General features: G+C 41.5%; 6 protein-coding genes and 1 long non-coding RNA gene across 20 annotated transcripts in view; 1 reads left to right on the top strand and 6 right to left on the bottom strand.

Moving 5' to 3' along the window:
- The window catches only part of LOC104821108, a 4,809-nt gene extending 1,604 nt beyond the window's left edge, over nt 1-3,205 (bottom strand). Inside the window, exons 1-6 of the mRNA XM_010551883.1 lie at nt 2,588-3,205; nt 1,685-1,855; nt 1,358-1,601; nt 1,066-1,266; nt 333-805; nt 46-210 (exon numbers count right to left, since the gene is read on the bottom strand). Of these exons, the coding sequence (XP_010550185.1) occupies nt 46-210; nt 333-805; nt 1,066-1,266; nt 1,358-1,601; nt 1,685-1,855; nt 2,588-2,901 (1,568 nt within the window). The 5' untranslated portion in view covers nt 2,902-3,205. The remainder of the gene's footprint in view (nt 1-45; nt 211-332; nt 806-1,065; nt 1,267-1,357; nt 1,602-1,684; nt 1,856-2,587) is intronic.
- Nucleotides 3,206-3,492: 287 nt separating this feature from the next.
- On the bottom strand, nt 3,493-6,024 carry LOC104821109 (probable carboxylesterase 16). Its single transcript, XM_010551884.1, has 2 exons — nt 4,874-6,024; nt 3,493-4,306 (listed from the first exon to the last, which is right to left on the bottom strand). Exons 1-2 carry the CDS (start codon nt 5,674-5,676, stop codon nt 3,766-3,768), a joined length of 1,344 nt encoding a protein of 447 aa, XP_010550186.1. The 5' UTR covers nt 5,677-6,024; the 3' UTR covers nt 3,493-3,765.
- A 638-nt stretch (nt 6,025-6,662) lies between these two features.
- Nucleotides 6,663-8,709, bottom strand: LOC104821172 (lysine histidine transporter 1-like). The gene is made up of 8 exons (XM_010551971.2): nt 8,674-8,709; nt 8,368-8,522; nt 7,911-8,294; nt 7,434-7,827; nt 7,217-7,322; nt 7,056-7,147; nt 6,889-6,957; nt 6,663-6,810 (listed from the first exon to the last, which is right to left on the bottom strand). Exons 2-8 carry the CDS (start codon nt 8,418-8,420, stop codon nt 6,712-6,714), a joined length of 1,197 nt encoding a protein of 398 aa, XP_010550273.2. The 5' UTR covers nt 8,421-8,522; nt 8,674-8,709; the 3' UTR covers nt 6,663-6,711.
- A 520-nt stretch (nt 8,710-9,229) lies between these two features.
- Nucleotides 9,230-15,036, top strand: LOC104821113. 5 transcript variants are annotated; one of them, XR_773030.2, is made up of 7 exons: nt 9,230-9,413; nt 9,969-10,103; nt 10,825-10,956; nt 11,071-11,165; nt 11,345-11,432; nt 11,569-11,693; nt 14,960-15,036. It is a non-coding gene; the product is annotated as an uncharacterized LOC104821113 (long non-coding RNA). The 5 variants fall into 5 exon arrangements; XR_773029.1 differs by lacking the exon at nt 14,960-15,036 and adding an exon at nt 12,280-12,644; XR_773028.1 differs by lacking the exon at nt 14,960-15,036 and having other exon boundaries at nt 11,565-11,926.
- Nucleotides 13,391-18,629, bottom strand: LOC104821112 (TLC domain-containing protein At5g14285). 9 transcript variants are annotated; one of them, XM_019203369.1, is made up of 9 exons: nt 16,444-18,629; nt 15,763-15,798; nt 15,519-15,637; nt 15,301-15,364; nt 15,084-15,155; nt 14,879-14,998; nt 14,130-14,185; nt 13,859-14,018; nt 13,682-13,769 (listed from the first exon to the last, which is right to left on the bottom strand). In XM_019203369.1, the coding sequence occupies exon 1, from the start codon at nt 18,528-18,530 to the stop codon at nt 17,784-17,786; it is 747 nt and encodes a 248-aa protein (XP_019058914.1). In that variant the 5' UTR covers nt 18,531-18,629; the 3' UTR covers nt 13,682-13,769; nt 13,859-14,018; nt 14,130-14,185; nt 14,879-14,998; nt 15,084-15,155; nt 15,301-15,364; nt 15,519-15,637; nt 15,763-15,798; nt 16,444-17,783. The 9 variants fall into 9 exon arrangements, 8 of the variants coding, with proteins under 8 accessions (XP_019058914.1, XP_019058913.1, XP_010550196.1 ...); XM_019203368.1 differs by having other exon boundaries at nt 15,301-15,384; XR_773026.2 differs by lacking the exons at nt 15,084-15,155; nt 16,444-18,629 and adding an exon at nt 16,286-16,311 and having other exon boundaries at nt 13,391-13,769; nt 15,301-15,384.
- Nucleotides 18,630-18,719: 90 nt separating this feature from the next.
- On the bottom strand, nt 18,720-23,019 carry LOC104821111 (transcription factor GTE9). Of its 2 annotated transcripts, none has more exons than XM_010551887.2 (11): nt 22,782-23,019; nt 21,341-22,540; nt 21,183-21,231; nt 20,992-21,096; nt 20,520-20,584; nt 20,154-20,220; nt 19,985-20,068; nt 19,786-19,901; nt 19,631-19,697; nt 19,379-19,521; nt 18,720-19,269 (listed from the first exon to the last, which is right to left on the bottom strand). In XM_010551887.2, the coding sequence occupies exons 2-11, from the start codon at nt 22,466-22,468 to the stop codon at nt 18,997-18,999; spliced, it is 2,097 nt and encodes a 698-aa protein (XP_010550189.1). In that variant the 5' UTR covers nt 22,469-22,540; nt 22,782-23,019; the 3' UTR covers nt 18,720-18,996. The 2 variants fall into 2 exon arrangements, with proteins under 2 accessions (XP_010550189.1, XP_010550190.1); XM_010551888.2 differs by having other exon boundaries at nt 21,341-22,555.
- A 388-nt stretch (nt 23,020-23,407) lies between these two features.
- On the bottom strand, nt 23,408-26,320 carry LOC104821114 (COP9 signalosome complex subunit 3). The gene is made up of 11 exons (XM_010551896.2): nt 25,990-26,320; nt 25,608-25,723; nt 25,280-25,526; nt 25,065-25,122; nt 24,881-24,970; nt 24,623-24,688; nt 24,358-24,447; nt 24,113-24,271; nt 23,881-24,002; nt 23,725-23,797; nt 23,408-23,636 (listed from the first exon to the last, which is right to left on the bottom strand). The coding sequence occupies exons 1-11, from the start codon at nt 26,172-26,174 to the stop codon at nt 23,565-23,567; spliced, it is 1,278 nt and encodes a 425-aa protein (XP_010550198.1). The 5' UTR covers nt 26,175-26,320; the 3' UTR covers nt 23,408-23,564.
- Nucleotides 26,321-26,425: the final 105 nt, after the last annotated feature.

Here is a 26,425-nt window from a genome sequence, read left to right on the forward strand (position 1 = left end):
GGGGGGGAACAGCGTGCTTTTTTTCTTTTTCCGGGTGGGACTTACTCGTAAGGAGTTGAGACTGGTCGGCCACGAGCTGCCTTGAACTCCCATGGAGTGATTGGGCCTCTTAGGATCATGTCAGCATCAAGAATCACTATGTACTCTGCATCAACGTTAGTGTGATGAAGCCAATGAACAACCGCCGCTGGTTTGTTAATTGCTGGGTACCTGATGATGCACTCAAACCACAGAGAAAACGAATTACAGATTTTGATGCTTGACTGGAATAAACGGAAACAACCCACATCTAATATGAAAATGAACCGTAACTGGATGGGCAATATATTTACCAATCGCCAGTAAGAGGATGTCGGCTCATCGAAGGGACATAATGTGTCGGGGCCAAGTCGTGACCTTTGTAATTTTTAAGATCTTCATCTGTGCAACTCAGAAGCCGAGTGATATTTCCAGGCTGACCGCTCAACCGAAAACTGTGCATGAAGCCAACGGTTTGCCAGTCAAAATAAGGAGTACACTCTGTAGAAAACACAGTGTGGATCTTTGGGTAGGGTTCCTTAAATTCATCAACAGGTGGTTCATGTTCGTCTGCCATTATATGTACACTCCCTGGTGCAAGGAGTTTTGGTTTTGTTGACTCTGCAAAAGTGTTGCTTTTTAGAAAGCTCAAGTATTTTGACCACTTTGGCTTTGGGCACCCGCTCGCCCCATGATGCAGTAAGAGACCCTCGTTCAATGTGTTTATGCATTCCAGACTCAAAAATAGACCTCTTCTTTTGCGTTGATCATGTTCCATCACCTTCACCTATGTAACAGATATGAAGCAAAAACTCAGTAACCACCCATACGGATATCCTACATACCAGATTACCGGGTTTCCATGAAATGCTTCCGAGTTAAAAGCAGTATACGGAACATAAAGTACTGAAATTGTGTTCACTGGATAGACTCTTTGATGATGCTATTAACATGGAATTGGAAAACACCTAGCAAAATTAATTTTGCTGTCTCAGTATAAGGGTTTTAGCAATATCTATCCTAAGTATTGACTGGTTTCCATGTTACCTCTCGTGGATACAGAGGCTCCGGGAACAGCCGGTTGCAGTCATAAACGATATCATCTTCATGGTGATCCAGTTTGGTGAAAGACCAGTTCCCAACTGAAAAGGGCAATCCGTAGTGCAGGAGAAGAGGCTCGACCCCATCTCGTGGAATATAACCTGGGTATATCATCAAGTCGTCGTTAATCTTGTGCTGAAGTCCAGCCTGTGGAGAAAACAAATCACACAATGTTACTTGGAAATCAAACATACAGAGAGTCGGATACAAGTTGAGTAAGAACAAAGGGTTGACATACTTCTGCAGCACCGAATGAGTAACCATACATCTCACTGATCCAACCTTTCCCATAAACATCTCCAGTTATGTTGGTGGCCCAGTGAGCTCTATCCTCTCGAACTTCTTCTGTCTTTGATAGCCACAGCGGTGCCAAGACCCGTAGATCATCGATGTGCATTGCTAAAAGCCCACCGACCTTGTCACAGAGTTCCGAATGTTTGGTGTGCAACCGTGCAAGAATATTATCACAACCCACCAAGTAGCTGTTCATAAGTGTGTCAGCGGGGAAACAGGGTTCTCAATCTATCTCTAACCATAGAATGGATCAAAACAAAAAGGTGGATACCCATAATAAGCTGCAAAAGGTCTCCCTTTCTCGGCACCAAGTTCCCATGGGATGATTGGACCACGGATGATCATGTCAGCATCAAGAATGAGGACCCAGTCAACGTTCTTGGCCTCTTCACTGTGCTGAAGCCAGTGAAGAACTCCAGCTGGTTTGTTTATAGCAGGGTACCTACATTTGGGAGGATGTACAACTTCCTGTTACTTGTTCCTAAGAGACTTCACATATACTGACCTTCTCCAGAGTAACACATGTCAATAACCAGACATCCTATGATGATTATAATGGTAAAATGGCTTTGCAAATGCAAGCAACATGAAAATTCAAGCATTCAGCGGTGCAATCTGTACATTAACCCTAAAAGCTACATGTATTTGCTTTCCCTCAATGCCACCACCAAAACAAGTTACAATTTCTTTCTTGTATTACAAGATTGGAAGACACACATGGGCAGCTTCCTGTCAATCTGACAAAATTTCTGCTACCTCTAGCCTTGTCCATTACTGAATGTTAAATAGGCCATATTGGCATGGAGAATTCTACCAAATCTAGATAATCTTCTAACACCGAACCACATAATATTTCACAAAAATGATCAGATATAGAACCCAATTTAACATTTGCAGCTCGATGTGTGGTGACAACCAAACATTAAAATCAGAAGTCAATAACAACATTGCCAATCTAATCAGAAAACCAGCACTAAACACAAAGCTAGTTAGTTTTATTACAGAGCAAGTATCAAAGCAAGCAACGTTATATATGAAGCAACTCAACAGGCTCAAAACCCAATGCATGTAAAAATGAGACAGATTTCAACAACCTCAAACAAACAATGTGGTTCTGCCAGTTTTCAACAACAGACAAAGGAAGCAAGAAATCTCGAATGCAAGAGGAATGTACCAGTCGCCGGTCTTAGGATGCCTGCTCATGGAGGGAACTTCGAAGGTGGGAGCGAGATTCATGCCTCTGTAGTTCTTCTTCTCCTCGTCCGTACAGCTCAGCAACCGGGTAATGGGGCCGGGTTGTCGGGCCTTCTTGAAACTGTGCATCAGACCCACCGTCTGCCAATCGAAATAGTTCTGACATTCGACCGAGAACAGCGTGTGGATCCGATACGGCGCTCTCTGAGCCGTTTCATCCGCCAAGCAACCCACCATCGCCGCTGCTGCAATTATTGCCAACCATATCTCAGGTCGACCCACGAATCTCGCCATGGTTGGGGCTCGATTTCAGAGGTCAGTTCTAAGTGGGTAACCCTAGAAACCCCTAAATTTCCATTCTTTTTCCCGATCCAGGAAGCCCAGGAAAAAGTCAATGAATCGACAAGTGGATGATTGATCCATTCGTCGCCATCCATAAAACGATGGTATGATTAGGTAGTAGTGACCACGAAGTGCAAATAATTGTACTAAAAAATTCGAGTTCTTGGAATAATTTGATTGAAAAATCAAAGATTCTGTGATGGTTGGAGCTTTGGGGATTGACTATCTGTTTCTCGGGAGAGAGGCGTCGAAGGGTGACCATGGCAGCCGACAAACACGTGTATGCTTTCCACTTACATGTGTCCAAAAAGGCGTAAATAAACGTTACGTAGATGAGTACTACTCCTACGTGTCGTCTGTTCAAGGGCTGAAGAACCAACAATTATACTGAGATGTACGTATAGTAATTCCAGCACAAAGGAAAACACATGGGCTTTTCAATCATTGGGTCGAAGCCAAGTTAATTTCGTACAGTATCCAAAGTGGCGTGAGAAAACACAGCACAGCATCATCATGTGCTTTGATTAAAAAGAAACAAGAAAATTATGTTCTAATGTTGATATATTCTCAACGGATTAAGTTAATACAATAATAGATAATCTAACGGTCTAACCCCGTGATCTTGTGAACCCTTTCATTTTCTACCAAAACAACAGCAAACATCGCGTTTAGAGCTCCCTGATTTATTACGTACAACTTAATTAAAAAATTAAAAAATTGACAATGGTGCAAAAATCTCAATCACTTCCTATCTTACATACCAAACAAGATAATAACTCAAAACATGGGCGCTCACCTTTTTTTATTATTAACAAATCAGTAAGAGAACTCGTGACCACGAAGTGAGATGTATTTCTTCACCCAGATGGCAATGTCTTCAGCACAAGCCTGAGCCTGAGGCGTCTTGAGGAGCATATCAAGTGTAGCAAACTCATGAACCGCATCTTTGTAGTCCAAAACTGGAGAATCAACGTTCACCTTCCTCAGCTCCTCGGAATAAGCGATGGCTCGGTCTCTCATCCAGTCATGCTCCGCCACAACTGTGAGAGTAGGCGGCATGAGCTTGAGGGGTGGTCCACTTCGTCCGGGTTCGAGCGGGTTGGCTGCCGGGTGATCCAAGTCGAATTCCTTCTCTGACAAGAAGAGTTTCCAGGCGACAAGGCTGATGGACTTGTCGTAGAAGTAAGAGTTTGCCAACTTTATCTCAGACTGTGTCGGGACGCTTCCCATGAAAAATGGGTACATTAAAACTTGAGCCACAACCTTCACAGGCTCCATAAGCTTCCCAGCTTCGACTGCTTTCCGAGCCACATAGTCTGCTATGTTCCCCCCACAGCTCACCCCTAGTAGCACACATCTGTTTCATATAAGTTCAGCAACAAGTAAGTGCTACATTCTAATTCCTCTAAGTGGCCGAAATTGATCCACTTGGCCTAGATCATCAAACTTCACCGCAACAAACATTAACATAACCAAAACAATGATACTCAGATGTCCCACAATCTGTTTTTGATTGGAAGAAAAAGAAGAAAATCCATAATCAGGGTAACAAGTGTTGTCGTCTAATTCTAAGTGTGTCTGACTCAAGAGTTCTTCAGTACCCTGAGCACTACTTTATGCCCAAAGCCTCATGAATCAGTTCATCATTTATCCGGAGAAAACTATGAACACCATTAAAAGCAATGGCATTCAAATACTGAAACACCTATCAAGAAAACGTCCGATTTCATCTTAATCGGCTAGTTCAGAAACAATGCATTACAAATCATCAGTATTCTTCATATCACATAAAGAAAACATCAGTCCTGAAATTGCAGAAAACGGCACTAGAACGTTGCTGGAAAAATGACCTGAAGTGATGCATCATGAAGGAAACAAGATTCTTTTTTGTTAAAAGCTGTGCGCGTATACACAAATAATATACCTAGAAGGATCGCCATGAGCCGCAAGCCAAGGTTCAACCATGGAAGCTCCAAAGGGATCAACTATGTGGCGCTGAAAGTCATGTTTCTTGAACTCAACGCCATTGGCACGCTGATTGCCTACAGACTTGCAGCATTCTGCCAAATTAGCCTGTTTCTTAAGCCAATGCAGCACCTTTATCCCGTCTTCGAACGCAGCCGGGTACCTATTCTCCGGTGCAAGCCTGTATCCGACAGCCAAGACGATGACGTCACATAGCTTGGCGATTCTCCGGCAGAAGAAATCATTGCTCGCCGAATCACAGCTTCCGCTGACCCATCCTCCGCCGTGAAACTGTAACATCACCGGAAGTTTCCGACAACTCCCCTTAGGAGATGGCGAATATCCTCTGTACGCTTCTACAGTGTCGTTTCTGAAACCATATCCGTTCCTTCTAGATTCTTCCCCCGTTGGCGCCGGAGAATTTCGAATGGGAGGGCCATTACTGTGTCTCCGATCGGATCTGGGTTGACGGTGATTGTCCCTGTGGCGTAGATTACTGTGATCAGGTTCAGGCGGAGAAAGAGCAAATTCGGGTAGAAAGATACGAACACATAGAGACGTCAATGGATCGATGTGGATGTCCTTCGTGGCAACACCGTCCGTGAACGACGGATTCGCGGCGGCGACCGATTCGTCGGGCCGTGTCGAGATCCCGAATAGATCCGACGAACCGTCAGCCGAAACCGAGACCAGATTCTGGAAGCGGTGTTTCAAAAGTAGCTTGAAGAACACGCTATAAAGCTTCACGGCTACGCTTGGCATTTCCCTCCCGAAAAAATCGAACTTTTCCCCCGCAAGCTTCTCGCTTCTCTTCTTCCTTTTTGCCGAGATCGATATATTGATTTCCGAAAACTAATCCGATGTGGGAGATCACATCTATGGCCGTGGCGCTAGGGTTTCCGCAGCTTGGAAATCCTCGATTCCGGCGATTTCCGGAGGAAACAGATGGGTACAGCTGCAGATTCTTCCTTTCGAGATGGTTGGAATCGAGTATCAATAAGAGGTTAGATGAAACAAACATGAAATTGATCAAGCCGAGGTGTGATTTCTGTACTATTTGGAATCTGCAAAGGAGAAGAGGATGAAGACGAAGAAGGGCTAAAACTAAGGGGGGGGGGGAGAGGAGACGAATGTGGGCGGTGTCTCGGGGAGACAATTATCCTCTGCGACGCGGTTTTCATAAATCGAGAGTCGTGCCCAATTGTACGCAAGAGACGCGCTTTTCGAATGAGATTCCAACTAATAATACAATTCAAATAAAAAATATTTTGTACAATTTTAACAAAGGCGGATTAATGATGATTGTTGAAGCCTGAGCAGACAAAGGGAACGTTTGATTGAAGTAATAATATAGCATCCAAGAAATGTCGAAACTATATACATGTTGATGTTTCTAATATCGATCTCGATTGCCAATAAACATAATCACAAATATACCGGATGGTTTTCCAGAAGATGTAAGCATTTAAAAGTTCAGTTTTTGAGGGTCTGTCCTGGTCAAGGTCAAGCACGGTAAACTTGAATCAAACTAGAGTTTGGATATTTTCAAAGCTTTGATTTTGAATGAAGGAAGATGAAGTGTTTGACCATTATTCTTGTATGGAGTTTGTAAAACTTTAATTTCAGTATTACGTCGTGTTTGTTTATTCAATTTTTTTTTTTTTTTTTGGTAAAGAATGTTTATTCAATTGTTGTTGTCACGCGACCAATTCTTTTCTCACAAGGACAAAAAGAAACAAAAGAACAAATGTGGAATCACAAGCAGAAAATAAGGGTTACACAAGAGAGATCTCTTGATTAAGAGTAGAAGTGATAGTCTTTGGCTTTGAGAATAATGGAACGCAACCCTCCAATGGCAGATACAAACATCAACACCACCCCCAGCGTTATGCACATCTGTCACCATCCGTTAGCTTAGTTAACTAGATAACGCCATGAAACATTAATTTACCAATGGAAGTGGGTGTGACTCACCCAATTGCACCACCACGACAAGGACAACCTCGCCGGTCTACGCATCAACAGCCACATTATGCATGGGAGCTGGACAACATCATGGATGTCTTCTCTTTCAGACCTCGTTAATAATAAAATCATGCGCATAATTCACATTTCACCATAAAACAAATAATCGAGCTTACAAAATACGTCGTCGGGGCAAAGGCAAACCCTCCGAAGAACGCGAGAAGGCTGCCGAAGAATGGTATTGTTATGGCGATGAACATTGTAACCCCTGCAATACATATTCGTTCATTATGGTCCGTTTTATTTGTTTTTAATTACAGTTTAATTACACACTTACCCACGTATAGATTGCGAGTGATGAAACGCAGCGTTCTTGAGGGATTGAAATATAGCCTCCTAACCAAGAGTGACTCCATCATATCGAACACCGGCATCGCATATATCTGCCAGAAAATCAAAGGGCCCTATTATTATTATTATTATTATTTCGTTTTTAATTCGTTCATCGCGATTATTGTATAATTAATGGACGAATCAATCAATTAAATCACTGCCTGGTAGCTGCCGATGACGTGAACGACGACGAACAAGTTGGCCAGAGCGATGAGCCAGGCGGGTTTCTCCAGAGTGATGAGGATGTTGTCATCGACGGTGTTTCCGAACATCCAGTACCCGACGAGAGCCACCGGAAAATAGCACAGAGCCACCACTGCGTAAGCCACCAGCACTCCTCTCCACATCGGCCCCTTTGACGGCTTCTCCGGCGTCGACGGGATCGTCGCCTGAATCTCAAGCACCACGTTGTGCCCTGCGTATGCAAATGCCACGTCGCCCATCGCACTGAAGAAGTTGAACACTGTTCCCGCCGTGGTTTTTGATTTGTAACCGTACTCCACGTTTCCTTTAACTCCTTTCGCCGCTGATGCCGTCCATGCGATTGTTGAGTAGCTGCATATCATCATTTTGATAAACCTAACTTATTCAACACGTAACCGTAGCTAGTGCACATTTATTACAACAATGTGCCTTACCTGAGTGACATAACGGCGGCGGCCAAGGAGACGCCGGAGATGGAGTTGAGATTGGGGAGATGTGAGAGAACAAAATGAACGGAAGCAAACATCATTATGAAATAAGTTAATTTGATGTTTTTGCATCCCTGGCAGACTAGGTTGTGGAATTTCTCCAAGGATTTGCCACCGGTGACCATATATACGATGCATACTCCCACTTCCACCACTAGCTGCTGAGGAACCACGATGTACAGCCCGAGTCTTTCACCGAACGCATGTTGGCCAAGTTCGTGGTACCTGTCAAATCTCTTGCCCGGAACCATCTCATGCATCTCCACCATTTGCCACAATGTGTACAACGTGATTATCCATGACAATACCAGAACTACCACCCCGGGCCCCCTGCCAAATTATTCCAAAATAAAAAAAGAGCGGAGGAAATTGACCGTGAGAGGAGGGGGGGAAGTGGAGGGACCATCCGAGTTGGGCCATGGCATAGGGGAGGCTGAGAACGCCGGCGCCGACCATGGCAGTGACGTTGTGAAAGGCGGAGTACCACCATTTCGCGTTTCTCGAACCTGTGATCGGCAGCCACTCTTCTATCTCCTTCTCTCTCTCCGTCTTTTCTCCCTTCATCCATTCCGCCAGCCACTCTTCTATCTCCTTCTCTCTCTCCGTCTTTTCTCCCTTCATCCATATTTATCATGTGAGTACTATGCATGTTTTGTGTGTTTGCGTGTATATATATGTATACACACACGTAAGAATACGAGGTACTGACTTGCCGATGGTAAGGGTTTTCGATTCGCGATAGAGCCTCAGCCTCCATGGCAGATATCAATAATTGATGAAGATGACGATGAAGAGCGACAAGCTTAGTTAGTTGTGTGCCAAAATGTGTCCCCTCTTTGGAAAATAAATAAATATCACCTGTCCGACACATTAGCTTAGTTGGCTACAACCTTACACTAACATATTTATTATATTTATTGCCAACTTAAAATTTATATTCACTACTTCAAATGTTTTTTTTTTTGGGGGAAAAACTTATTTTTCTTTTTCTTTCTTAACGAATATGGGTGTGATCCACACGTCTATAACTTGAAGTCACAATTGACTTGAGGAACATCTTGAATTGTGATTCTTTTTGCATCGTTAGGGTGAATTGTAAAGATTTCCCCATATTTATTGGGCTCACGTATCCCGTTTTATTTGCTTAAGGTTCGATCCGAGACTGTGATAGGGTTCAATCTCTAAGGCCCATAAATTAAACCATAAGCCCATGTATAAATACAGATTTCCACCGCCTTCACTTTTACATCTTCCAAAGGGTTCAAATTCTGAAATACGTGGGGGCGAGGCGAGGTCCCACGGGGTCGTGCGCGTTCAGAGATCGTCGATCGCCGGTCTCGGCGGTGGAGTATAAACAATGCAAGGAGATCAAAATGGATTCCGCCTTGTGCCTTTGAATTACTTATGATCAAGCAGAGAACGATGTCACGGTCTCAATTTTATTTTCAGGTGCTTCGTGTCTCGCCTTTTCGTTCATTTCGTTAATTTATAGGTTTACATTGGTTGAATTTCTAAATCTCTCTGAAATCTAGGTTGTTTGATTCGATTTCTTGGTTTTTTCGCACTTTATCGGGAAAATCTTTCGCTGATTTTCTCAACGCGATTTTCGTCGTGTTTTTTGGAGGATTTATCGGTAATTTTTTCCTTCTGTTTTTGCTTGTTCGATTTCTTTTAATCTTCTACTTAAGATGTTATCTGTTACTTGAAGTTAGAAGAAGGATTTCTCTTCTTCTACAATTGAAGTTAGAAGAAGTATAATTTTAATATGTTGTTTTCCTAGGTTTTCATGCCAGCGCAATTGATGTAAACTCTAGGGTTTAATTTTTTTTAATATATGAAATTTTTGTCCGATATAGACGATAACATTGAGTATTTGACTAAATTTTCACGTCTCTAGCATTGTCTGGATATATAGATGCTATCTGTTACATGAAACCGCAATAGCTGGTTCATCTAACTCAAAATCAATTGACAATGGAGGAGTCTGAACCTAATCTTGTGCAGGTGCAGCACCCGCACCAGCTGCCTTGACCCTGAGGCATCGATGTACGTCATTATGCGGATCGGATACTAATGAAGAGAATGAGGAAACAAAGGCATATAAGAAACTCTTTGTATGGAAGTTTCTTGATTCGTGAGGTATGACACTGATTTTATTCCTCGTATAAATGTAGAAGAGAATGAAGAAACACAGGCATGAAATCTCTCGGTAAACAGGAAAGATGCTAATAAAGGCGAGTGAATAGCCACATTTGTAAGACACTCCTTCCTTCATAGCTTGACCTTGAAATCAGCACTGGACAACCAAAAATTAAACATAGTTGTGGTGATGCATACAGAACTAAGATTGTATGTTGCACATATTTGTGTATGGGTCGACAGGGGTAATATGTGATAATGAGTGAAACAACGGTGAAAAGTTATTCCAAGTTATGCATTAACGCTTGTTTATATTATCTCAATGAGATATGATTTGTAAATCTATCAGAACAAATAAAATTTAGATGGACATCTAATATTATCAAATGTTGCATGCATTACATGTGTTCTTTCTTGTGCTCTGTAAACAAATAGTTTCCTCTAATACTTGTCGCAAACTCATTCATGTGCAAGGCATACGTGAAGATAGTAAGATACATGTTCCAATAAATGGAATCTTTTTGTTTTGAGATAATCTTTTTTTTTTTTGGGTACAGGTTTTGAGAGAGTCACTGGTCTTTGTCGTTCTGCATCTGGAGGGGTAGGGGTTTTGAGATAATCTTTTTTTTTTGGGTACAGGTTTTGAGAGAGTCACTGGTCTTTGTCGTTCTGCATCTGGAGGGGTAGGGGTTTTGAGATAATCTTTTTTTTTTGGGTACAGGTTTTGAGAGAGTCACTGGTCTTTGTCGTTCTGCATCTGGAGGGGTAGAGGGGGTGCTGTCATAAGTCATATCTTGGGAAGGCAAGTGTGTGTGTGCTTTTTAAAAAAGATGATGAAACTACTACACATTAGGTGAGTCTTTTAGCATTATTTAACCGTTTTCCCATCCCACCATCTGATTAATGTAGTCTTTGGTTCAAGCGAATATCTATAACCGTAGAACTTTCTTCATTCTCTGTGTTGAAGATTGTTGATATGCAAAGTCAAGATCTGTTGTATCTGTCAAGAGAAATTGGTCTAGCTCGGATAATCTTGCTAGTTGAGGATTATATGGTTGGAAGGTAATGAGCTCTGTCCAGTTTGATGATCTTGTGTTTGCTTGAATACTTGGTGTTTTACATTTGATTTAAAAAAAGATGACTTAAGTAGAAAATAGGGCCAAACGACGGTTTCATATTGTTCGTTGCTATTACGTTTGGCGGCCTCCTGATTCCTCACCTTTTTTTGTTGTCAAACAAAGCACAAAGGGATATGTCAATGGAACCATCTAAAGAGGTGTGGAGAAGCCTATTGGAGGATCTGCCAAGGAGTTGTGTGCTGAGAAGAAGGTATGATGAAACCTTTTTTAGGCCTTCTGAATTACTTATTAATACTTCGTGTCCGTCCAGAGGGCATTTATATTATGTTTCTTGGGTTTATATGATATGATGTGATATTCATTTGTGTGTGATCCCACCAAGGAAGGAAGGTTTCAAGGGTGTTTGAGTCGCTTTGGGTGTGGGAGAAAGCAATACACCAAAGATAATGGTGATGGCAGAAGCCTGAGAGAAAAGACAATGTGCCTGAGAAAAGTCTGGCGATCTACAAAGGTAGGTTTGTGTTGCGACTTCTCTCTATCCATAGGTTTGGTTTCACTTGCCTTTTTTGTTTGTTGTGTGCCTTCTGCCTCTTGCTGCTTCTCTCTCTCTCTCTTGATTCTCCTATTTGCATCTTTGTGAAAGCTGATTGCATCCCCATGCTAATTATCTCCATAATTAACAAAGCGAAGTCTAGCAGCTAAAACCGAATGCAAAATCTTTAAAAGCTGATGTCTTATTGTGGAGCGAAAATTGTCACCCCGTAATTGGTTTTCACTTTGTGCATCTAACGAGTAAGTTCTGACACTAACCTTAGAAGAGTGCTCGTCTAGGTTGCTTAGCATGTGGACTTTTAATGTGATATATATTGAGTGCATCTGGTGTGCCTTCCATGGGCTAGTATAAAAATTATTCGTACAATTATTGGGCCTTAAATGGGCTCTAACTGAATATTGCGGGTCTTGATGTGATTAAAATGATGTTATGGCAATATGATAAAATGATGTCATGGTAATATGATGCATAAGTTGTACCTATGGTTATAACAAAATAAGTACTATGATAACGGGTCTTAAAGACTTTATATGGGCTTCTATAGGATAATATGGGCCTGATGTAGTCTTGAAGTATATAAGAGGGCCCTTAGATGAGGCTTTGAGAAAATGGGCTTTACTCGGGCCCCAATTAGCGACACGCTAAATGGGCCATACAAGGACCTACATTTTCTTCATTGACCCTTTAACAGGCCATTATATGGGCCTCGTTGGGCCCGACACCTACTGTTTTGGGCATTTATTAGGCCCTACGAGGGTCATCAACTAATAGCATACAGTATTTGAGCCGTTGGTGGGCCTCCTTTTAATTGCAAAATAGTTATCAATTATTCGTATTGGGTCTTAGAATAAGCCTTGTATGAACCCGAACTGGGTTATGATGTACCCAATGAGATTAAACCAATTTACATATGGGTCTGAATTTGGTAAGGGGCGCAGCCGTGCGTCTTGGCGTGATAACGTTTTGGATGATTGTGCCTAGGTGTGGGCAATTCGGTTCGGGAATCTAGTTCCGAACCGTACCGAACCGATTAATTCGGGAACGGTTCAGTTCGGTATTATATAAAAATATCAAGCGGTACAAGATTTAAGATACCGAACGGTTTGGAAACGGTTCGGTTCGGTTCAAGAAATACCGAACGGTACTTTGGTATTTTTATTTTTTAATTATAAAATATTTAATACTAATAATTAATAATGATAATTACTAAATATTAATAATTTGTTTACATATATTTGGATTTATGTTTATTTTGTTAAAAATAAGTTGTCTATATTTTATTTTATAAATATTTTATTCTTATCTCTTTTTATTTATATTTTTTTTTCTGTTTTTGTTTTTATATTGTAGAGACTTTATTTTATTGGTAAAAAAGATTGATTTCTACATATATAATATAATTTTTAAAACATAATTTAAAGTTTTGATCATATTTGTAGAAAGTTTCCAAATTATTATGTTAAATTTCTTTACAGTTATATAAAGTTTAAAACTTTTATTTTGTTGTCTAAAATTATTATGTTAGATTTCTTTATTTTTATACTATATGGATTATAAGTATGTTATAAATTGTCCCAAACCGTTCCAAACCGTCTTTATTTCGATTCTTATTTGGTATTTATTTATTAGTACTGTTCCGTCCCGAACTGTCATAATATCGAACCGATACCGAACCAAATAATATATGATACTAATTTGGTACAAATTTTATAATACCGAATAAACCGTTTCTGAACTGAACCGTTAAAATTCAGAACTGAACCCTGAATTCTCGAAATGCACAATTTGTGCCTGTAGCCGACGTTAAGGTATGCGATGGGTTTGACTTTGAGCCTCGATAATTTATCGTTCTACCTGTAACCCTGCCAGTGCTGGGCCATAGTTTGGGCATTACTGCCCGCTTTTCGTGTCCGCGACCTTTCGCGGGGACCACCACACAAGTGACGAAAAGCAAAAAAATGCATATGCAATAAATAACAAGGAGATGCAACTTCTTCTTAGGCTCCTTGACACCTTCGTTAGTTTCGGGCCTATCTGCGATTATCTCACATAAAACTATTTATTTTGACACATTCCATTAAAAGGTAGGTATTAATAATCCAAGAAAAAAAATCATTACTTACCATCGTGGCTTTGTATAGGTCGACCTTCCGCGGCATCAACATATAATTCCCATTGTTTCAATCTCATCACCAGTTTCATAGAAACAGACACCCGCAGATATCTTCCCTTGGCTTGCATTGACAGTTCACCACGGAACTGCTTCTCCATAAAGCTCATCATCTACGGCTCACACACACATTCATCACACAAAGTCACAGAAGCAGAATATGCAATCGGAACATTAATAAATTTTGCACATCGTGTCATCTTTAAATAAAAAAAGCTTCATACCTTCTTCTTCTCCTTCTCAGCAGCTTCAACAACCCCGGCGGATCTTCCAGATCCTCCTTCCAAAACACACACATACGCACACCAGTCAATGACACAGCTTTGCCTGCATAATCAGGGAATATATCCCTCCTGCTTCATTGTCAACAAAAGGAAACAGAGTAGGAGGAACCCGTCTCACAGAGACTGAGGATATTCTGCTCCATTTATTACATGAGAAAACGATTTAAATCATACCAAAACACAACATCGTACTGCAACAAAAGAACTCTGCATCTCTTGGAACATCTATCTCATTGTTTAGATGGTTGTTTAGCATATGAATGAGCTCTTTAATGCGCCAACCACAAGAAATGGCACAGCTTCCCTACTAAATGCGAAACCATGCACTAGGTGATAATACTAGATGTCCATCCCCAAAGTATAAACAATAGAGTTGCTGCATAACTGGAAAACAACTCTAGTGTGATTTTTCACTATTGTTTCAATTGTTTTCACATATTCCCTAGTTGATCCACAAATGACCATTCGCAATATGCAGTCTACTTCAGTATAGATCACTGTAACTCGTTTAGACTTTGGTTTGACCGATGCTGATTTCATGGTCAGGCTAGGGGAGTATCTAAGAGATTTGGCATCTCACTCAATTTTAAAGTAGTTTCTAGCATTTCCCCTGTTTAGCAAGAGATATTTCACTGAATAAAGATAAAATACCACCAAGGATTATATGAGGAAAAAAATCAATGTCATACCTCGAGACTCATTAAAATTTCACAGCCTTGAGTAGTTTCTTGCATGCCTTTGTTAACCTCTTCATTGGTATCTGCAACAAGGTGCATCAACGCCCCAGGATCATTGGAGGTCAGCTGGTGCTGCAGTTGTAAAAGTTGTAGTTCAGACGTCTTAGAGTCATTACAAAGTTAGATGCACCAACAGTTTGAGGTTTTAAGGAGAAACCTTTTGAGCTACTATCTATGTATCTTGACAATGCATAGAGAACTGGAAAATTAGACAAATATTGCGTTGCCCCTATATTTATAGAATGTTCCACATATTAAAGACAGATTCAGTCCAATGGAGATGAAATGACAACCCATAATAAACACCAAGTCTTAAGTTTATATCATCTTCCGTGAGAAAGAATTATGCCTTCTTATAAAGATGTAAGCCATACCTGCTGTTAAGGCTTTGGATCGAGGACCAAGGATAGGTGGATACATTACATTTACAGCTTGAATCTAAACAAGGCAAGTAGAGTCTGCATCAATATCAACAGAAAAAGACAGGCGATTAAAAAATAAAGGCAGAAACCTATCGAGCATATTAAGCAACAATAAGATAAGGATATCAGACAGAAAGAGAAGATAGAGGTCAAGGTCAACAGATTCTTACCTCATAAACTTCCAAAACTGATAGCATGAACCCAAGTCGACATCATTTGTCATAACTTGTTGTAACCATATGAAGTGTCATCCAAGTGATATGATCGCTGGATCTTCTTCTACCTCAGCCTATCAAAATAATTAGCCAAATATCACTAAAGAGAACCTATGACTATGATGCTGGTCGCATCGTAAAAAGAACCAACATGCAATAGTAGTACTTGATAATATATGCCTTAAACAGACATAATCACCTTTGGAGAAATAAATGCTTGCCATCATGAGTCAATCTGATTCATACAACAGAAGACCAAAATTCATGGATATGAGATTGACAGAACCTAGTCGGGAAGAAAAGCACATAACAGTTCTCGCTCCTTTGGTTTAAAAATAATACAAATGGATAAGACTCATACCTTCTACAGTTATGCACATGTTTAACCTAGAGTTGTCTAAATTCAATTGCAACCCTAGGAAACAACATCTTAAGACCACATTTCGAATGCACAAGAAAAGAAATCACAGAATGAGTACAACCACATTTACAGAGAACAAAAAAAAACTCAACAAACAAAAACAGCAGAAAAGTGTAGCGAGAAAATCTTAAGAAAACACGACAAACATTGCAGAGAGAAAAACAACGGAAGAATTTCCCGAGAAAGTGCGAGAAAGGAAGAAATCGAATCAAACAACCAAGACATCAGGGAGATTACGAAATTCAATCGATGAAAACCTAGAAACAAACGATAGGAAAGACAAGAGGGGAGACAAAAGCACCTAAAAACGGGACACACTGGCGAGAGAAAAACAACGGAATATTTTCTCGAGAAAGTGCTGGAAAGGGAAGAAATCGAATCAAACAACCTAGACTTCAGGGAGATTACGAAATTCAATCGAATCAAACAATCGAAAGAGAAGAGGGGAGACGAAAGCACCTGAAAACGGGACTGTGAAGGCGGAAGATGAGCCAATGCTTGATCCGTGTGGTCTTGTTGTGCCGCACGTACTCCGCCGCTAGGATCGACGACCGCTTTCTGATCCGACGGGAGGGAGAATTTTCACCCCAAGCAATTCGAATTACCAGTGGCAACGTTCCAGGAGGCGGTGGAAGCCTTTATTAGGGCTTGGGCTTAATAGAGATGGATTATGGGTTTACTACGGGCCTTAGAGATTGAGCTAAACAAAGAAGCCAAGCCCAATCCAAGCAAACAAAGTTGTAAATTAACCCCCCAAGAGACAATCCCTTCCCTTAAGTTTTTTTTGGAGTAATCGGAAACCCAACTTCGAACAAAAACCTCGTCCTGCACCCAGCACAGGAGTTGGTCATGCAAAGCACAGACCATCTTTCTTCACCAGCTCACTCTAACCCTCACAAGTGCATATTTTAGAATTGATGGTTTGACAAGATCAGGCAGAAAAGCTTGGTTTGTACATCATTTTACATAAAGATGGACCCAGAGCTCAATGCCTATATGACATGACAAACAGCTGAAATGTCACCTGCGCATGGGTTTGGTCTGTGTTGGTAAAATATACGAGCAACAGCTCAATCTAAGAGGCCTGAGAGCCTATCATAGGAGCCGTTAAGGAACGAACCCCAATGACCCTAGGGTGTAGCCACTTAGAATTGCCAAACGAGAATCGACAATCTGTAATTCGCATCAACCCATCCAACAACATAACTCAAGAATACGACACCACTTTCCACCAGCAAGTATTCAGTAAACTTTAATCATGGTGAAATGCCCTTCCAGCATTTTTACGCAGATGGATCTTGTCAAATTGAGTAAATGAAGCAGGAACAAGATCACGGTAGTATCACTCTCACTCTTATTGCTGGACTCAAAGTGCTCATTGCCGTTATACACTGACAATTCCAGCATACTTTGCAGCCCAACATAAATTTTTTCAATGCAGTTCACCCTTCTTGTTTCAGCTGGCTAGCTATTACAAACACAAGAAGTTCAGCTTATCGAGGAGTATATACATAGATTAGATGCCTCCTTGTTGATCAATTCCTGATAGATAGTTATAAAATCATACTCAAAATTAAATTACAGACACGATGCTTGGGGGCATCAGCTCCTAACGGATAAAGGAAAATAAGCACCCAAAGTGGTGTTGCAAGAACCATATGATGAATCGAATGTGCTAGAGAGAACAGATTAATCCAAAAACATCCATGATATATAAATGTCTGGAAAATGTGACATAACAATCGTAAGATATTCTATGAAATTCTTCATAGTACATGGAAGGGGGCATGGTTCTTCAACTATCTAGTTTTCCTGTCTACTAGCAATTTCACCTTCCTTTCCCTAAAGAATTCTACCCACAGATTCCAAATCCAAAGAATACTAACGCTGATGGCGACTCCAACCACAACAATCCAAGATATCCACACCCACTTAGGTATCAAACCGTCGGCCCCACCCACGGCGTAAAAGGCAACCATTTTCCAGACAAAGAGGGGACCGATCACACCCCTAACCAAACTGTAGAAGGCGTAAAACGGAGGGGACAAGAAATCATACACTTTGGGGGCGAAGCGAGCGTCAGGATCATGTCGTCTGGCACGGGCGAGGGTCCAAGCGTTCTGGCAGGCGCTGGTGACCTCGGCGAGGATGAGAAGACCAAGGATAGCGCATGCGCCGTGACCGACAAGGAAGCGGCAGGTGAGGAAGACGAACAAAGTAGCCAAGTGATGGCCGATGAAGAGGACGTCGCTGGGGTAGAAGAGGACATAGTGGAGGAGATCGGCGAGGAAGTAGGCGATGCTGAAATCGAGGACGGAGTTCTGGGAGGCGGTGTTGGGGGAGGAAAAGGAGCGGAAGGGAGAGGAGAGGAGGGAGCGTGAGGAAAGGATGACAGCGGGGGTGCCATGGAAGATGGAGATGAGACAGCTGGATGCCTCAGGTCGGAATTTGGGAGGCCAGTTGCGGAAGACGACCGAGTAAGCGAAGAGATAGATGACAGAGAAGATGGAGAAAAACAAAGGGAGGTCGGGGAAGTTCGATGCCATTGAACCCTAAGAGTCGGATGGTGAAGGGACGTCGTCCCGTGCCCCCTCTTATACCGAGGAAGTAAAAGAAAGAATGTGATTTTTTAATTACCCAGTCCACTGTTTTTATTTTTACGAATCGACAACTTTCCAAATGCAAGAGTGCCGTTTCAGGTCACCTTTTTTTTTTGTGGGAAGCTGCGAGGAAAATGACAATATAATATTTGCTTACTAAATCAACTGGTAAAAAAGCACACATCACAATGCACCATGTCCTCCCTCCCCCAAGAGAAACTTAGATGTGTCCTCATTTTATACTACACAACCTCCTCCTTTCTCATCTGTGTAAAAAAAAAAAAAAAAAAACAACACGCCCTATTTGCTTCACTTGTTCTTGAGGGATTCTGATTTGATTTTTTGTTTTCTAATCCCTGCTCTTTGTCAATGATTCCTGGCTATAGAAGAGGAGCTCCTTATACGCTGATGCTCAATCAATCTCTCCCTCTTCGATTTCCTTGCAAGGATCTGGATCTGGATCTGGAAGCCCTTCATCCTCCTCCTCCTCATGTTTCATAAACAACCCAAGCTGCTCCAGTGGATTACATCCCCCAAACCCAAAGTCGAAATTCCCCAACCCATCCTCACAACCCTCATCCTCCTCTCTCGCCTTTGTTAAGTTCTCACCACCATTAGCCGTTTTCAGCATTTCTAGGTCCTTTAGATACTCCGCGTTCTCATTTATTTCAACCGACTGCTCCATCTGTTACCATTTTCCATACAACCCAAAACAGTTGGCTATATACGGAGAAAATTCATATCCAACTAAACTCAAATCCCGGAATACAAAAAGAATGACATGTTTACTTTACCTCCAGCAAAGCCCGACGAGCCGCTTCTCTCTCAAGTTCAAGTTTCCTTTTAGCCTCAGCCACAGCTTCAGCTGCAGCCTGAGCCTCAGCTCTTCTACGAGCTTCTTCAGCTGCCTTTGCTTCAGCTTGCAACCTTGCTCTTTCTGTCAGGAAAGGGTAAAATTTTTGTCATCCAAGATTCCGCCGCACCTAAATCACTTTTAAGACAAAGTAATCAACACTTAAACTAGCAAATCAAGCATCATCAGAAACCTCTCTTCTTCTGCAGCTCAAGCTCTTCTCTCTCACGCCGCAGTTTCTCGGGGTCTAGCCTGTCATTCTGATCTTAGACAAAGGAATGTTAGAAAAATGTTCACACAAATAGTGGATCACAATTTTTGGAGCAGGCATTCAAAAGCACAAGCAACCTGACTAAGTGTCTTCTCTCGTGCTTTCAAGATCAAGTCAGCAAACCGATTTTTCAGTAAAGCAGCCCTGTAGAGCTTATCAGACGGTAGCTGCCTCTCATTCTCAGCACTATTTCCTATAGTAATAATGGGATCAAGAATGAGACGCCACTCCAGATAATAGAGCAGAGACATTTTTCTTCCATGCTCCTGATCTTACCATCTTGGTGACAATCTGCTTCCTCAGCAGAACACAGCTTTCCGTGAGAGGCATCTTCCAGCTGATTCAATCCACTCACAGATCCTGCATGTGGAAAGAGGACAAGCAAACGTGAGACAAAATAACATAGAGCTTAACAACAAAGGCACATCAACAAAAATGTACTGACGTCTTCTGTTCGATGGAACACTTGTCTTTCCATCCAAAGGAGATGCAGAATCCATGGTCTCTTGCCCCTGCATTGAAGCAGGACAAAAATAGAAAGAAACAATCAGGTTCTGCAAGGTTTTGCAGTATCTTGAAGAATTTATAATTCCTCCAAGCTAATTCAACTGACGCTATTAGGAAGACGATAAAGTTCCCACTGCGAGTGTGACAACCCATTTGTATTACTATAGTTAGACCCTTAGAGTAAATAGAAATTGTGTGATGATGATGTATCAGAGACTTAAGGAAGTCGCTTGAAATAGCGGCAAAAGAACAGAAAGTTCTTCAAGGAAGCAACGTAATCCAAAGTTACCAAACCAAGATTTACCTTTGATGTGTCTGCTAAACTTGTTATCTTAGGATCCTCTGATACACTTTCTGAGCTACTAGAGCCTGTATTATATGCACCAGAAGGTGAGCAAACCACGGGTTAAAGCTCAACAAGACACAACCTACTCATCACAGGGAAGGGGAGTGACTACAAATTACAAGGAGTTGCTAAAGTACTGGTGCCATCAAATCAGGCATGGAATATCAATAAGAAAATAAAACGGCTACTTTAAAACCAAAAGGTAGGTTTACTCCAAGTAAAAGCTGCAGAAGAAGATAAATGCGGCAGAAACGTATGCGGCCACATCAACACAAATATGGCTTCGTGACCACTTCTAAAAAGCGAGCATTAGACTTAGACAGCCCAATGAATCCAGAGTAAAAAGAAAACTGTAGCAATCACATTGCAATCTACTAGCAATTCAACGGAGAATGAAACTGATAATACAAATGGGGTGGATCAAGCATACCACTGGAGTTCCCTGAGAGCACATCCTCTTTTATCCTGACAGGAGAAATGCCTGGTATAGGAGGTTCGTTTTCACCAATATCAACATCCTCATCCAATTCACTCCCTAATAGAGAAGAAAATGAAGGTTAAAAAAGAACATTCACACGACGAGACAGTATGTATATAGCAACAGACAAAACTCAAGCTGACCATCGCACGGTTGCCCTGATGAATTTACTGGTCCTGATCCATGTAGAAGCTGCAAAAATGAAAACACCATAGATAAACTGGATGTCAAAACATCTTAGGTAAATTAGGTATATTCCTGTCGCAGATACAATACCAAACACAGTACAAAAGGGGATTACCTCTATTTCGCAGGGTTCAGCATTTGACTCGTTCTTCCGGCTTTCCAGCAAATGCTCATCCAAAAGTTTACGCAGATGGAGCAAGGCATCATCACTAAGATCATTAATGTCAATCTCAATTTCATCATCTCCAGCCTTCACCTCATTCGAAGTGTTCTGTCTCAAGAAATTAATTATATGTATCGGAATATCTCCCAAATACTCCAAATCCCTACCCAGCTTGCACCTGTACTCAGCTGTCATAACCTGCTTATACTTAGTAACCTCTGAAATACTTTCTTGGTTGACTGCATCCATCTTCCTCTTCTTAGCCATAGGTAGAGCCATTTTAATTTCTTTCTCGACAGGGGTGTCCGAGTTATTTGACGAAGGGTGTCCTTTGGTTCCTGATAACTTCTTCTCAATTGTTTTCCAACGCACTTCAAAAAACTTGCTGAGAGTATCAGCCATGATGTATACATCATTCCCCGGAGGATTATACGCCATTGCATTGGTGAAAGTAAGCCGGACATCAGCAGCAAATTCCAGCGGGCTTGAATATGTACCTGAAGTTAACTTACTCTTTACTGTTCCTAAATCCATAGGATGCTTGATAACTGTCAAATAGTCTGGTATATTCAGCTTGATTACATCCACAGGAGTGTTGAAAACCCAAGCATATTGGTGTGACATCAATCGTTTCAAGAGGGCTTCACACTGCTTCATCAGAAGTATTATAGCAGTTGTGACCGGGGCTGGTTTAGCAGCACTTAGAGGGATCACTTTCTTGCCAGGCCCAGCTGAGCACCTTGACTTTCCAAAACTCTTGGCTCGAGAAAAATCATTTGTGGATGTATCAGCGGAGCTATTTGTCCTTGGAAACTCAACACTCTTCTGGAAGGACCGAATCTGTTCCAGCTCCTGTCTTAGCTTATGAACCAAATCCTTTCTCTCTGATGATGACAGGTCAGACAAGGGAAAAACAATTTTCGGGACACCAGATATTTCACGACCTAACCCAGCAAACTTCCTTTTGGAACAATTTGAATCCTCTGAAACACTAGGGCTATCAGACCCTCCATACCCACCGGGTGTTTCAAAATTGTTCCGATAATAACCTCCAGGAAAATCACCGTTTTTGACTGTCATATCGAACAAATATTTTGAAGGCGCTATTGCCAGATTCCCCTATTGACTTGTGAAACCAATGATTGAACTAACCTGCAGAAAACAAACCTGGAATATGCTGAACCCGCTCATGAAAATTAACCTAAAAACTCAAAGTTTCTTAAAAACGCGGGAGACCACTAAAACACTACAGATGAAATCAGAGGACGATTCCAAAACCCTAATAAGAGCAGCCCACCTTCTCTTGCGCTTCCGAAAGAATCCACAACTACTCGAAAGAAGAAACAATCGAAACGAAGAAAAGAGGAAAGAAGAAGAAGAAGAAGAAGCTTACCCTGTGGAACTCGTGAGCGAAGATCCAAGTCGAGTGGAACCCAGAGAAACAACGAAGAAGCCAAAACCTAAAAGAGCGACGGAGATATGAAGTTTGACAACCCTAAGTTTGAAGAGTAAGTTGATAGGAAGGAAACCCTAGGACGGTAAACTTGGCGACGGAGACGACCGAGAAGTAGAGAGAGAAAGTACAAAGGCTTCTCTCTCTACTCTCCAGTGTGCGAGCGAGTCCACCCTAACAGTGCTCTTTTAATGCGGCTGAGAGAAACAATATAGACCGTCAGATTTAAAGAGAGATTTAACTGACGGACTACAGCATTTTATCTGAGTTTTTTTTATAATATTTTTTACCAAAGGAAAAAAAGGTAAAAATATTAACAAAATCACAAAATTGTACAATATATTATTACGTAGAATGTTGGGTTTGATGGGAAAATTACCATCTGAAACATTAGGGGAACGGGCCTTCTGAGGCCTAAAGAAGAGTTTGGTTGGGCCATTACGGAAACCCCACAGAAAAATAGTAGTGTCCCCAACACCATCGCACTACAAGGCAACTTCCTTGGGAGGGGAGGGACTGCTGACGTGATTTGTCATCTGATTGCTTTTTTTTTTCCTCATTAGAAATAAACCAAATTATTTAATTCAACGACATCAATCTAGCACACAAACAAAAAAAGAAGGATATTTAAAAGGAAAAACAACCACATGGAAACGGACGGACAGAGACATAAGTCGGGAGGCAACACATATCTCCCAACTCCTTGGAGAGGTTTGGTTTCATTCACATGCAGAACTTCTGAGGAACAGAATCGAAATCGTCCCCAAAGTCATACCTCTGTCTTTCTCTTCCCGCCTAACCACACAGTTTTCACACTTCAAGTCAGCATTCCTCTTTTGTTTCAACAAAAACTAGAGCTTCTATTTTAGACAATCTAACGTACCTTTCCCAAGTACAAAGGGTCACTTGACAAGCTCTCATCCATGGCTACCAGCTTCTTTGACAGCCCTATCATCCTGAAAAACCGCCATCACAGTCTGGGTGATGCTGCCGCTTTGATCTAATCCATTAGGAGTTATATGTAGGAGGGGTCACATACCTTTGGATAGCTGAGTCGATGTGCTCAATCATTTCACAGGTTTTGTACTGTTCAGGATCCTCCAAGAATCTTACCATACCATCCTTCTGGTTGATAATTGCATGTATCTGACCATCCTGTATCTGCGGGTTCAGAAAGATGACAAATGCTAACAACCTCCCCATTGGAATTTTCTGCTTACACTACAGTAGTAAAACAACTTCATCCAACACACACACACACACCACCTTACCATCTGAAGCACATGCATTTCTGCCTCTTTAGCACTACCAAGTTGCACTGTGTTGGCTATATCTTGAAGCGACAGCGTCAGGTATCTCTGAGTCAGTCTCTGGATGTTCCTTTTGTAGAGGGATGAGATTACTTGCTTTACCAACCCCATGTTCTTGTCCTGAAAACAGAGAGATTCAGCATGCCAAGAGAAAATGAAGCTTGTGTTGCTAAAAAAATCCATGTTGGTATTTACATAAAACTTACAGCTTCAAACACTAGAGTGTTTGCCTGAATTGATGCCTCCAGTTCAGCAATCTTTCCCTCGTTGTAACAATTTCCCAGTTCAACGTAAGGCTGAGAAAAGGGTGAAACATTTTCAAAACCATAATCCAGTGAATAGATCAATAATAGCAAAAGTAACATATTGGACCGACCCAAGGTCTCCAACCATAAATGAGAACCACAAATAGGCAGCTGAGGAATAAGAAATGAGGGAAAACTCTGCATAAAGGATATAGTTTAAACTCACCGTACACAAGTTCTTGAGGTTTCTCTGAGCTGCTGTAGATGCATACTTGGGGAGACTGTTACTGAACTGCACACATGAAAAGGAAAGAGGTTAAAGAAAATAAGGTTAGCCAACAGAAAATGCTGCAAGCAACACCTAATATTCTGAAGGCAACAAGTCAAATCAGCAGTATTAAAACATCCAACGGCTGTGAGAATTATGTGCAATACAATAACTTCCATGGCAGAATATTAGCAAAAATAAAGAGCACATGTCTACCTGTCCATGGTGAATGAGAGACACCAATATGTACTTTTTGTATGCCTCAACAGCTATGGCGCTGATGGAATTCATTGGAGCAGTCACAAGCTGGCAGTACAAATACTACCACACTTAGATCTGGAATAAGAAGAAACCTTGACCACTTATTATGTGCATGAAAAACTGAAATAGAATGCATTACATTGTGAAGAAGCTCCAACGCTTTCTGAAATTTCTTTTGTCCAATGCATATCATTCCCCTGCCAAAAATATGAGAATCACTATAATCGAAATTTCCGGTAGATAAACAGAAGAAAACATGCGAGAGACTAAACTTGATGGCTAGCAAATAATGACATCTTTACATACTACATCCTTACAAAGATTAGAAAAATAGCATGGAGGAAAGTTACTGACCCATAATAGCAATAGAGAAAAAGGTCTTTCGGGTGATCAATCTCTGTGATGTCATCATTAAGAATAGAGAAACCGGTCTTGTAGCACTTTGCCAGCAAACATAGCTGAAGAAAGTCCGGATGCAATGAGGTCAAACGTTCAGTGGAGGGCTGAACCTTGCGAACAGCAGTCAACAATGGAGCCACCCCTCGCAAGGGCTCTCCAAGCAGCAAAACGTGATCCTTCAATCTCTTGCAAACGGAAGCAACTGCACACTCAAAATATAAACATTGTCATCTGTATAGAGAGACCACACAAAAACAAAATTTGCTCAAGTGTCAGGGACTACATTTTTCACTTGCTAACCGGATCTGCCCACCATCACATGAACTGATGAACCTTGCAATTATCAGAACCACAGTAGAAGCCTCCTCCTTAGACACCGGGCCATAAGTGCCCGCCTCGCTAGCACAACCACAAACATGAAAAGACCCAATAAAGAATATGCTCTTCATTGCAAAATAATGAACACGCTTGCACCCACAAACCTCAATTGCTATAAGCGGAACCATAAGGGCAACACAGAAAAGAAAACTGTGACAGATCACCTAAACAAGCATCAACTATTTTGCAGGCAACCAGAGCTATACGTGACCCCTCGAAAACCTGGGCAAACAGAATCTACATCGTAAAATCGAAACCCATACGCGTGATAAAAAAAATAAACTCACAGGAGATAGAGGAAGCCAAGAGAATGCTTCAATGGGTCAAGCTGATCAAGGGAAGGAAGCAAAGCAGCCGAGTGGGCTCGAAGCGACTCTTCTTCTCCTTTCAAAATTTCATGGAGGGAAAATAGGTCCTTGGAACTTCCTGATAAACCAAGGATCTGCGCTATTACACCTTCCACCGAACTCATATCTGCCACAACAACAAAACCCTAATCGATCGCCTTTTTCTCTCCCTCCCAAATTCGTGCAGGTCGGTTCGTAATCACTGATATCTGTGTAAAAAAAAATAAGAAGAAGAAGATGAGATGCTTCCCAATCGTCCAGAGGTTTTGGGAAGCGAAGTGAACCGAGTGAAAAGTGGGATCCAACTCGGCCGGTCGTACCGTGAACCGGTGACGTCTCGGGGTCTGGTTTTTAGGGCCCATGGTACTCAACTTTT

Source organism: Tarenaya hassleriana, unplaced genomic scaffold, assembly GCF_000463585.1.
Source record: "Tarenaya hassleriana unplaced genomic scaffold, ASM46358v1 Cleome32, whole genome shotgun sequence".
Lineage (NCBI taxonomy): Eukaryota > Viridiplantae > Streptophyta > Magnoliopsida > Brassicales > Cleomaceae > Tarenaya > Tarenaya hassleriana.